At 49.9% G+C, this 12,824-nt stretch overlaps 1 protein-coding gene across 2 annotated transcripts in view; it reads right to left on the bottom strand.

The window, feature by feature from the left end:
• The window catches only part of GGTA1 (glycoprotein alpha-galactosyltransferase 1 (inactive)), a 73,164-nt gene extending 69,587 nt beyond the window's left edge, over window positions 1-3,577 (bottom strand). For both annotated transcript variants that reach the window (XM_044778872.2, XM_044778873.2), the window contains exon 1: window positions 1,818-3,577. In XM_044778872.2, coding sequence (XP_044634807.2) covers window positions 1,818-2,211 — 394 coding nt within the window. In that variant the 5' untranslated portion in view covers window positions 2,212-3,577. The remainder of the gene's footprint in view (window positions 1-1,817) is intronic.
• Window positions 3,578-12,824: the final 9,247 nt, after the last annotated feature.

The following is a 12,824-nucleotide window of genomic DNA, read 5'->3' as shown; positions in this document are numbered from 1 at the left end:
AGACTCACCAGCTTCTTCTCTCAGAAGGGTAAGGAGGTGGCCCTGGGGCCCTGGAGTTAGATCTAAGTGAGCTGGGGCTAAGAGCTGCAGAAATGTCTGCTCAGAGCCACCATGGCCAGGGCAGGGGGGTCTTGGCCTGTGACCTAGGAGACAGGTGTCCTGGTAAGGTTCAGCTGCTAGAGGATCTTGCCCAAATCACTTTGCACGCCTGACTCAGTTTCTCCACTGAAAATGATCAGATCAGCCTAGGTTTGAGGAATTGGATATCAAAAACAGTCTCTGGGGTTTCCCGATAAGTAGAAGAGATAAAGGCAGATCTGAACTGAAAGAAGGAGGGGAGGGTCAGAGCCCTGCCCCCAGGCTCCCCTCCCCCACCATGGTGGCCCCTGAGGCAGGATCCTGGGCCCCTCAGGGGCACAGTTTGAAATCTCCTGGACAAGGTAAACCTTAGGGACTCTTTCAGCTCTGCCTTCAGTCACTGACCACCTGTTACTTGTAAGACTATCTGAGATCTGCACCTGCCCTCGCCCCCCCCCCCCCATCTGGTAGAGGAGGCAAGGTGCTCAGAAATAAAACAAGAGAAAGCGCTTAGGGTAGCCAAGGTGGCACAAAAGTGCAACAGAATAACCATATCCTCTTCCGGCTGCCCCCCCCCCCCCACACACACACACACCCCCACACAAGCCCCTCCACACTTGGCATCTCCTTACCCTGAGCAGGATCCCTATTTCATAGTTGTGGAAACTGAGGCTCTGCCTGGGAATGTGTCTCCCAGCTAGGAGGCGGCCAGGCCAGGGCTCCCCGCCCCATCTCCTGCCTCCTGAGACACACCTATTTCCAGGTAAATGAAGTAGGCAAAGAGGACGGCTCAGGAGGCAGGAGGAGTGCAAAGGACCAGCAAAGCCACGCAAGCAATCGCCTGGGGCTGGGTTCCTTCCTGGGGGCGGAGGGGCGCTGACACCCTGCGCGCCTTCCCCCTCCCTCCCGCTGGCCAGCGAGATTAGGGAATCACAGGTCGCTCTGCTTTCTCTCCTCGCGCGCTGACATTTCTTCCCACTTTACTGTTTCTTGGACGCCTTTCAAGAGTTTGTGCAATCATGCTGTTTTTCTGCCATTTTCAAACACGGGTGGTGTCCTTTTCGAGTGGGAACGGGGTGGAGTGAAGAGTTGAGAGACACTTTCGCCTCCCATCACCCCAGTGCAGCAGGCCTTTTTGCCGCCAAAGTTACAGCGTCTGAAACTTTCCCCATGCCAGGTTTTTGGCTTGGTCCTCCGCTCTCCGAGCTCTGTGACCGCTCCCACTCTGTGCCCCTGCTCTCAGGGGTTCGTACGCCCCTCACTACACCCTCCCAGGCTCCTTCTTCCCAGAGGCATCCTGTTCCCATCTTGTCCTCAGGCGAGAGCCATTCCTCCGTCCTGCCCCACAGACGGGGACAGACCCCTCATTCCTTTTGAGACTTCCTTGCTGGGTCTTACCCCGTCCCCCCCCTCCCCCCCGCCCCCGAGCCTCCCGTCTCCTGCCCCCGCCCCACAGACCCCGAGGGGAGACCTCGGCCCGCAGCCTCAGGCCCGAGTCTGGAAGGCTGGGCAGAGGCAGTGACGGGGACAGGATGGGGACAGGGGCTGGGTCAGCTTTGAGCACAGATACAGCAACACGAACAAAAGCAGGGACACAGGCAGGGCAGCAACAGGGCAGGGCCGGGGTGATGGCCAGCTCCCCTGCCCCCCGCCATCCCTACCCCTCGCCCGCAGCCCCCGGGCCGGGGCCCCGCTCCTCGCGGCCTCCGGGGGTTCGGGCGGCGCCCCGCGGGACCCACCTGATCCGCAGAACCCGTGCGCGCTCGAGTCTGGACCGCGCCTCGGCTCCCGGCCCCGGCGGCGCCCTCGGCTGCCCGCACAGTGGCCGCGCCGCCTCCGCCCGAGCCCGGCGGTGCGTGCCGGGGCGGGGGTGCCGCTGCGCTCCGGCCGGCCGGCCGCCGGGCGCTCCTCCGGGGCAGCGGGCAGCGCGAGCGGGCACGGGCGCCAGGGAGCCGGCGAGCGCTCGACAGCCGGTGGCGCGCTCCCCGCTCTGCGCGGCCGGCGGGTGTTTGTGCAAAGGCGGTCCCGCCCCGGACACAGCCAGCGGGGAGGCCGGCCCGCGGGTGCGTGAGCGCGGGTGCGTGTGTGTGTGTGTGTCTGGTGGCGCGGAGGCGGACGGGATGTTTGTTTCATTTTCACTGAGGCAGAAAAAAGCCTGAAAGCAGCAAAAAAGAAAAGAAAATCCCTGGTGAGGGTAACTGGGCCTCTTTGCCTTCTCGGGCCTGCACGTGGTGGGGGTGGGGATGGGGGGGACCCGGAGCGTTGGAGGGTGGGGTGCGGTCTGTCACCCTGTACTGCAGGGAGGGGCCTCTGTGCCCTGGCGCACCGCCAGACACTCAGGAAGCGGAGAGCCTGGGAGGTCTTGATCCACCATTTGTTTCCTGGGGAAGGAAGACGCAGATGTAGACAGCGACCAGCCGGCGGGCTCCAGCCACTCTGCCCCCAGCGCCGAAGTCCTGAGCTCCGGAAGTGAGGAGCTGGTCCCTGGGCACCTAGCGTGGGTCTTGCCCGTGCTTGTTCACAGACTTTGTGATCTTTGAGCCCGGAGTTTCTCAAACCGGATAACACACACCCCCTGGGGTTCCCTACTAAAATTCTTTAGAAGGGAACAACAACAACAAAAAAATCTGTTTCAGAGTTTGTGCTCCTGTGCCCAGGAGTTCGCTTCTGGTGAGCACCTCCGGCTGCCCTCACTTAGCCTGTCCTACTCTGGTAACAACAGTCATGGCACTGCCACCCTTGGGCACAGGACCATCTATTTTGTCCGTGGAAATAAAATTTCCTTCTGCCAGGATCATTTGCCCTTGAATGTCAATTTCAGAGACTTAGAGATTAGCTTCTTAAGTATCTTAATGCGTTGGAACTGTAATTTGACACCATGAAAATGGCACAGAACGCGGACCTGATATATAATTTTGTTTCTTGTGAGCAAGAAAAGAACAGAGGCCTGACTGAATACTTGAAGGATGCCCAGAGGCTGCAGGGCCGGCCAGGTGATGTTTGGAGCCTGGGAGAAGGAAGTTTTCCTGTGGGTCTAGTGGAATAAAGTGGTGGGAGCATTGAATCATCAGCCCCACACAGCCGCTCAGGAATGAGGAGGTCCATGGCAATGAGCACAATGGGGCCTTTGCTAGAACATAAATTGCGCCATTATTGTCTTGATGAACACACTTGTAGTCGTTCATGAGTAGTATTACAGTAAATACACAATGAGCAATGTTATTCTAAGCACATTATTTCCCATTTTTCATTATTGCATTGGAGAATGCGCTGTCTAAATTGCTGGGCCCATCTAACTGGATTATAAAGGAGTTTTGGTTGGTTGGTTGTTTTTTTTTAAGAAAACAATGACTGTAACTCTGACAATGGCTCAAGTGATGGCTGATCATGATCAAATCAGAAGATGCTGACACAGGAAACGGAAAACATGTAAACACATTACTCTGCTACCATTAAACCCGATGTCAGAGGTTTGAATTCAGCAACACGTCATCAGTCGCATTAATTTAATGTTGTTCATTTGATTTTATTGGGTTTGTGGTTGCATTTGTATTTACTTAGAAGATTTGTTTTGGTTTTATGGGTAGTTTATAGAGCTATGAGCGTGAGGAGTTCTTGCTTAATTTTAGGTTTATACCTATTTCAGTAGCAATAAAGTAAAAATAATTTAAGTCAGTACTGTGGGCCTGGAAGTTTTTTGGTTTTGTTTTCTTTAGAGAGAAGCTACCTAGTTCTCAAAATCTAACTAGCAATTCTATTGAATGAAATGTCTCAGCTGGAAAACACCTTAAAGATTGTATATGTAAGATTGTGGGTCAGAAGTTCTAGATTTAAGGCCTTATATGAGTCATTCTTCCTCTTTGAGATTCATATGCAAAATGAGGATAAGATGACTAGCTCATGGGAGAGGTCGAATAAAAAGGGAGATAACTATTAATGAGAGGGCTTTGGAGCCTACAAGACCAAGGCAGGAGTGTAAGGCTGAATATTCATGGAGAGGCAGGGCAGGGCCAGTCAACACAGGCAGCTCAGGCTGCTTTCCAGGCTTTGCTCCAAGTGCTTCACACACACCTGAGCTCATTTAATCCTTAGCATGCCCTGTCACATGCCCATTTTCCAGGTCAGAAGGCTGGGGCACAGGCCAGTGGAGTAACTTTGTTCACCATCTCTCTAGGTATGGCCAAAGTGCTTCCGGGCCAGAACACCTTCCTTCCTATACTCTTTCATTCTTTTAACAAGTATTTATTGGCACCCTCCTATCTGTCAGCCCCTGTTCCTCAAGCTGAGGACACCAAGGCAAACAAGCAAGACAGCATCATAGCCCTGAGGGAGTCTGCAGCCCAGATATGAAACCATGGACCAGCCAATTAATTATTTCAGGACAATGTGATCAGGGCTCTGAGGGAGAAAGACAGGGCGAAGAGGACCCTGAGACTGGAAGAAGGAGGAGTTCCTCGGTCAAGAGTTGAGGGAGAGTGACCCAAGCAGAGTCACGTGCATAAGTCTCGAGGTAGAAGGAAAAGGACCCATGTGTCTGCTGGAAAGCTTCAACATCATCAAGATAGCACTTCTCCTCAAATCAACCGATCAATTCAAAACAAAACCCAATGGAGTTTTTGTGCACTTGATGAGCTGCTCCTAAAGTTCATATAGAAGGGCAAAGGGTCAAATTTAATCAAGAAGGTTTTGACAAAGCAGGAAAGGGAGAGTTGGACACTTGTTCCACCAGATATTGAGACGTCCCGTGAAGCTCTAACAATGAATGCAGGGTAGTGTTGGTGCCGGCATGGATTGTTAGGCCAAGGGAACAGAATAAGGAGCCTAGAAAGAGACCACACACGTGTGGAAACTGAGTGTCAGGCAGAGGTGGAACTGCAGATCATTCGGGGAAAGAACAGACTATTCAGAGACTTGCTAGACCCAAAAGAATTGAAAACAAGTGTGCAAACAAAAACTTATACAGGAATGATCCTAGCATCGCTATGTGCAATAGCGAAAAAGTAGAAACAACCCACATGTCCATCAACAATGAATGGGTGAACAAAATGTGGTACATCCATACAATGGAATATTATTTGATATAAAAAGGAATAAAATACTGATTTATGCTACAACATGGATGAACCTTGGAAATGTTATGCTAAGTGAAAGAAACCAGACACAAAAGGCCATATATTGCATGATTCAATTTATATAAAATATCCAAAATAAGCAAACTCATCGAGACGGAAAACAGCAAAGTGCTTGCCAGCGGATGGGGGAGGGGAATGGGATTGTTGTTTAATGGATACACGGTTTCCTTTTGGGGTGATGAGTAATGCTCTGAAACCAGACAGTGGTGATGGTTGCACGACACTGTGAATGTAACAAATGCCACTGACCCATGCACTTAAAAACAGCTTAAGTGTTTTAAATGTGAATTTTGTGTTATATGAATTTTACCCCAGTTTTAAAAAGTGTTTCTGGGCAATTGGCTATCCATCCAAAAAGTAAAATAAAATTAGATTCCACACATCCACCCCACATCATAGATGGGTAAACGACCTAAAGGAAGAGGGCAACTTTAAACTTTTAGAGAAAAATATCATTATTACCTCAGAAGAGGTGAGGGTTTAGTTAAACACACAAAACACAGCACTGACCATAAAGAAAAACATGGATAAATTTGACTACATCAGAAGGCAAAACGAACAGGGAAGATATCACAACAAATTAATTGACCAACCAGGGAGCGGGAGAAGATGTCTGCAGCTTAGATAACTAAGAGAGGATTGGTTGTATAAGGAACTCTAGCAAATAAACAGGAAATCCAGAATATACAACGAATTCCTGCAAATAATTATTTGCAGGAAATATTATTCTTCCGTTTTCACACCTGACTAAACTCCTAGATGAAATGTCCCTGCGTCAAGGTTCCAGTATGCCCGTTTCAGGGCACTTATAACTTATAACCCTGTGGACATAACTTTTTGTTTAGCAGCATGCCCTGTAAGTCAATGGCCACATCTGTCCTGTCACGTCCCCAGCACATCCCTGGCACACAAGTGACATGCAATGTCTGTATGTTGACCAAATGGAGCAAAGGGTGTATCGATGGCTAAAGAACATGTAATGAGGTTCTTTATCTGCCTGCCTCATCTAGACGGTGAGCCAGCCTCCATCCTCTGGCCCCAACCTCCTCTCTGATCGAGGTCCCTTCTTCAAATCCTCCCTTGTCAGAAACACCGAGGCGAGGTGACCTCTGGCAGGCAGGGTTTGGAATGCGAATCCAGACGGCTCTTGGCAGGGAAAATTGCCTCCTTAAGGCCTTGGTGGGGAAGAGAAATGTCAACAAGGGTGGGCGAGGGGGGAGGGGGGGTGGCAACGGCAAGGTTCCCAGACTTTGATGAGCCTTTCCCACAGAAATACCAGATGACAGAAATGTGAAACTTTCCCAGAACTAGAAAAACACACAGCCCGGGAGCCCCGGGAGATGGCTAGTGGAAGCCCTCAATGTATGGATGAGGAAATGAGCTTCAGATGGGGAAGTGACTTCTTCAAAATCACGATCGAGGAATTTCCAGAGCTGGGTTTCATTCCCAGCTCTGTCACGTGCTCCTCAGCCCAACACAAGTGGAGAAACTCCCAGATCCAGAGGGGAAGGTATTTTAAAGTAGCTACCGGAAGTGGTAGAGTTAGTCAGGAAAGGCGGAAGGTGGATGTATGAGCTGAGTCTTGGAGGAAGTGGGGAGGAGAAGAGAGCAGCAGGAGGAGGGAGGGTTGGAGGTAGCAGGCAGGGAGAGCTGCATGTGCAAAGGCACAGGGGAGCTGACAAGCAAGGGCCACACAGCAGGGCGCTGGGCAATCAGCCCCAGGGCTCCAGGGGCCAAGCTGAGAGTCATAGCAGAGAAGATTTGAAGGGGAAGACCAGGGATTCACGTTTTATCCTTCCCGCAGAAGGGAGCTTCCAGAGGATCCCCAGGAGGCAGGGTGGCCCGATGGAGGTTGTGTCTGAAGAGATGACTCCCAGCCCTTCGATCACGGTCACTAGGGAAACATGAAGTTGAGAGGGAAGGAAATAAGGAAGGGAGAGAGTGCGAGGAAGGAAGACAGGAAGGATGGAAGGAAGAGAGGAAGCAAGGGAGAGAGGGAGAGGGAGAAAGGAAGGAAGGGAGGGAGGGAGGAAGGAAGGGAGGGAGGGAGGAAGGGAGGAAGAAAGGGAGGGAGGAAGGAAGGGAGGGAGGAAGGGAGGAAGGAAGGGAGGGAGGGAGGGAGGAAGGAAGGAAGGGAGGGAGGGAGGAAGGAAGGAAGGAAGGGAGGGAGGAAGGAAGGAAGGGAGGGAGGGAGTAAGGGAGGGAGGAAGGGAGGAAGGGAGGGAGGGAGGGAGGAAGGGAGGAAGGGAGGGAGGAAGGAAGGAAGGAAGGGAGGGAGGGAGGGAGGAAGGAAGGAAGGAAGGGAGGGAGGGAGGGAGGAAGGAAGGGAGGGAGGAAGGGAGGGAGGGAGGAAGGAAGGGAGGGAGGAAGGGAAGAAGGAAGGGAGGTAGGGAGGGAGGAAGGGAGGAAGGAAGGGAGGGAGGGAGGAAGGAAGGGAGGGAGGGAGGAAGGAAGGGAGGGAGGGAGGAAGGAAGGAAGGAAGGGAGGGAGGAAGGGAGGGAGGAAGGGAGGAAGGGAGGAAGGGAGGAAGGGAGGAAGGGAGGGAGGAAGGGAGGGAGGAAGGGAGGGAGGAAGGGAGGGAGGGAGGGAGGGAGGGAGGGAGGGAGGAAGGGAGGGAGGAAGGGAGGGAGGAAGGGAGGGAGGGAGGAAGGGAGGGAGGAAGGAAGGAAGGGAGGGAGGGAGGAAGGGAGGAAGAGAGGGAAGGAGGGAGGGAGGAGGGGAGGAAGAGAGGGAAGGAGGGAGGGAGGAGGGGAGGAAGAGAGGGAAGGAGGGAGGGAGGAGGGGAGGAGGGAGGAAGGAAGTGAGGAGAAAGGAAGGAAAGGCTTTCTGACTTGGGACTGGCGTCAGATAATTGCTTTTCTTCCAGCTTGACAATAAATAAGATGGGAGGAATTGACAAGCCCAGGAGACAAAAAGCTGCCTTGGCTCCTTAGAGGCTCATCAACTTCTCTTTTATTGAACCAAGGAAATGCTGTTAAAAATCTTCATTTCCAGGGGAGGAAATATCCTATCTTTTTACTTGGTTTTGTACTTGGAAGTCGTTTGTTTTCTTATGATAATAAATCCCACCTCTGGCATTTACATATATCTAATTTTAAAAGGCAGAAATAGGGAGAGAGCCAAGTATTTTAATGCTCTTGGATTCACTTTTTAAAATCGTCAGTGCTGCCAGGGCCAAAGAATTCTGGCAGCTGAAATAAAATTTTACCTACGCAACCAAAACTTAGAAAGTTATATTCCTCCAATTTTAAAAGTGTGCTCCTTCCAAAATCTTTAAAAAAAGGTCATAGAGATAATCTGCTTGCATGGAGGAGAGGGGTGGGTGGGAAAGTTTCCCTGTAAACGCTTTTATAATTGGATTGTTGTTCTTTAAAAATGTCTTATCTATTTTTAAAATTAAGTACAGAAATAAAATAAAAACACAACTAAAAAAAGCCAACGTACTGGGTCTTCTCAAAAGTTTATATGCTGTTTTCTTGGCAATAGAAATAAAATTTGTCATAGAAGAAGCCTGGGGTCAACCTGTGTTCAAGTTCTGTCCCCGCCATTCCACAAGCTGTGTGACCTTGAGGGGAAAAAAATCACTTAACCTCTCTGAGCCTCAATGATCTTATCCATAAAATGGGGATGATTATTTTTCAGCCCAGGGATTTGTAAAGATCAGAAATGAGGCAACCTGTGCTCTGGCAAAGGGGGTCTAAAATAAAATAAGACGCCAAATAAATGTGAGCTCCCACCATCAGTTACATAAAGAGATTCTCTGAATTCTTCAGTCACTAAACCCAGCAGGAATATGCCCCCCTACACACACACATCATGCTTTCTCTCTGCACCTGGTTACCCTCTCCTCACCCTGCAGATCTCAGCCCACACACAACTGGTTTCCTGGTCCCTCACCCACTCTTCCCTGCTTCCTGGCCTCCTTGGTGCTGTCTCTCAACCAGGTCAAGCACAGTCCAAACCTGGGCCTTTGCACCTGCCATTCCCTCTGCCTGAGATGCTTCCCCCACCTAGTCACTCCTCTACTTATTGTAAGTAGGTACTTCTCAGATGATTTTTATTAAAAACAAAACAAAACAAAAAGTCTTCTTTAACTAAGTTTATTAAAATCTGTTTCCATTAGTCCTGACTTCTCAGCTACAGAGCTGTCAATAATGCATGTGCTGCGAGCCTGGTTCGTTTTTTTCTGCTTCGTAACCCTGTGGGGAGGTCCGTGCCTGGAGGCTCTGCGCCTGGGTCTGTATGCGCCCCATTCAGCAGCCTCATAGTTCCCCCCAAACCCCAGGGCTTCACCTTCTATTTTACCACCCCTCGTGCCCCCAGGCTCACACACCTGACTCCCTGGAGGTGTCCCACCAGAAAGCACCACGCCCCCTCATTTCTGGATGCAAAAGTCCCAGCCTGGAGGACCCCGAGTTATCAGTGGCAGTCCTAGTAAAGAGAGAAAGTCCTGAGTCTAAGAAAGCTGGGTCCCCATCTTGGCTTGACCATTACTAGCTGGGCTCTTTGGGCAAAATGCTCAGAACCTCAGTCTCTTTATTAGTATAAAGAGGAATCCTACCTTGCAGGATCCAACAAGATGTGGTATGTGAGGCACCTGGCAGTAGATGATGGCTATGATTATTATCAGGACACTGAGGAATGGATCTCAAACGGCGGAATGTCAGGAATTGAGAAACGCAATTGGGAAGATATAGGGGGTGGATGAACATCTTCAACTATCTCAAATCATAACTCAGGGCAACAACCAACTTCTGGTACCCAAGAATCCAGTCCTGCGCCTCTCTTTGCACAGAAGGTGGGGGGACAGTCTCCATTTTGAATGCTCACTCTGGCACCCTGTACATTGCACATGCTAGGGTCCTGGACAGAAAATGAACTGCTGCCTTGACCACGGATCACTTCTAGAGGACGTCAATGCTTTTGTCCATCATATAGGTGACTATAACTATGCTTTTTACCTTCTGTAAAGTGGGCACGATTCATTGAGCACCTACTATGTGCCAGACTCGATGCCTGGGATACAAGTTCACACACCATGTGCAGAGTGTGGGCAATCTGCAGTTGACAGCATATTGACCTCTTTCTGCAGCCCTTAGGCCCAGTCTCTCTTCTAGGACAGGAGAACCAGCACTACCTGAGCCCCTACTGAGTGCCCAACTTTATGCTATAAGTTTGGCAAGTAACGTTTCGTGTTAATTCTCTGACTGACTCCAGCTCCTAAGTCCAACCAAGCAAAACTTAGCCACATCTCCTTCTGTCTTGGAGAGCCCTGGCTTGATTGAACGTCAGCATAGGAGCTCTCTCTGGAAGGGACTCTGCCACATCTTGCTGTGTGACCTGAGCAAGTCCCTTCCCATGGGCTCCAGATGCCCTATCTGTACAGTGATCAAGCAGGATGGAAGGGTCTCCCCAGGCCCTCTCTGCTCTGGCATCCTGCCTATGGGGCATCTATGAGTCAGGGCATTATTATCTGTTATGTGATCTTGAGCTAGTGATGTCACCTCTCTATGCCTCAGCTACCTCATCTGAAAAATGAGGATAATGGTTAACTAGAGTTTAGAACAGAGCCTGGCATGAAGTAGGCACTATATGTGACTCATACCTTCATCACCACCACCAATACCATCATCATTAATATCATCACCGCTACAGCCACCATAATCATCATTATCATCACCATCACGGTCATCATCACCACCATCACCATCACCACCACCATTATCATTGCCATCATCATCATCACCATCACCATCATCACCACCATCACCACCAACACCACCATTATCATCACCATCACCACTACTACTACCACCATCTTCATCATCCAGCCCCCTTGGGCTGTGGGTTGATGTGGCTGGTGTGGGGAAGATTGCCCAGAACAGGACAGATAGATGCCTGGGGACAAGCCCTTAATCAAGCAAATTTCTACCTCTTCCCTCAGCTTTAATCCTTTCTTCCTAAAGTGAAAGGATTGGCCCTGATAGTTGGGGCAAGGAGGGTACCTTGTGACCAAAGACCAGACCCTTTCCTTGTCCCTCTAGCTTGCCAATCAAATTCTTCAAACTTTGGGTTCCAGAACAGATTTCACTCTTTTTTTCCAGGAGGTCATTAGTGTCTGGCCCCACCCTCAGTTAAAAGCAGTCAGATTAATATGAACAAAAAGAAAAAAGGTTGGAACAATGCAAGGCAAGAAAGAAGTCCAGGCCAACGGGATTTCAAGTTGAATTTCTTATAAATGTGTCAATGCAAATAATCCATAATCACTCTATAAATCAAAATTGGGGTGGGTTTATTATGAGCCAGGTTTGCTGACTACAGCCCAGGGCCTTCCATCCCCAAGGAAACAAGGGCACCAAAGAAATGGGGTGTACAGAGTGGTTATATGCCATCTTGGAACAAAGAGCGTACATCACATATAACAGGAATATCTCTTTTACTGCTGTCACAAGATGCTTAGCTGGCACAGCAGGTCAGTGGTCATAAGATGAGCACAGCAGGTTGGTAATTAATCCTTAGTTCCCAGGAAGAGATGCTTATCCTCAAAGAAATGCTGATATGGGGGAACGTTACATTCCTATCTTTAAGGGGATCATTCTAGTCTTTGGGACATAGTAAACGCTTAAAGCAGATGTACAATGCATTCTCGACAGGCCACATCAGTCCCTTTTGGAAAGACAAAGTCAGGCTGATTTAGTTTTACACTCAATGGTTTCCTCATATACTCCAATATATCCTTTGCTTTTCATTTATTTACCAAATGTAACTCAGCATTGTAGCCACCCATCCCCTCAGAAAGATAGGAGACAGACAGGAGACAAGAGAAGAGGAGACAATAACAGGGAGGGGAGAGCAAGAAAGAGAGAAAGGATGTGGGAGGGGCCTGCAGGAAAAGGACCAAGGCAAGTGCTCTCTAGAAATGACATCCCTCCATCATCTTCGCTGACTGGGAAGTCAAGCTCTGTGTGGTCAATTATGTCTCAATAAAGCTGGGAAAAAATCCAAACTGGGTGTGTGCCTGGAGGGCAATTGTGTGTATTTGTTGTCTCCATGTGTGTGAGTGTGTGCATTGTGTCTGTGTCTTTGTGATTGTGTGTATGCTTGCGTGTGCATCCATGTATGTAGGGAGATGTTTGAATGCATGTCTGTGTGTCCAAGTGTCTGCATGGCATGTCTAGACAGCTCCTGGCACATGTTAGGCACTCCATCAACATCTGATAATTGAATATGTATGAAAGCATATGTCCCCATGCCTGAGCGAATCTGTACAGTTATGCACATATGCGGTTGTGTGTGCATTCCTGTATCTTCAGCTGAATGTACCTGTTTGTGCCTTGTGGCGAGGGTGAGGCCCGGGCGCATACTGGTTTCTGGAGGTGTGTTGTAAATGTGTGTTCGCACCCATAGGTGTTGGGTGCATATGAAATGTGAGTGCACATTTCAGTGTGTGTGGCTTTGTGGTTGAGCATGAGGGAGAGGGCGCTTGTGTGCATTTGTGAGCTTGTCTGCAAGAGTGGCACAGGAGCGCCCCTTTGGGTGTGTGCTGTGAGGGTGTGTGCATGCACACGTGCCTGCATGTATGCTGTGAGGACATGGGCACCTGGGCACCTGCAT

This window comes from Equus asinus, chromosome 10, assembly GCF_041296235.1.
Source record: "Equus asinus isolate D_3611 breed Donkey chromosome 10, EquAss-T2T_v2, whole genome shotgun sequence".
In the NCBI taxonomy this organism is placed as follows: domain Eukaryota; kingdom Metazoa; phylum Chordata; class Mammalia; order Perissodactyla; family Equidae; genus Equus; species Equus asinus.
The sequence above is the reverse complement of the archived record's forward strand: the minus strand, read 5'-3'. Positions and strand labels throughout refer to the sequence as shown.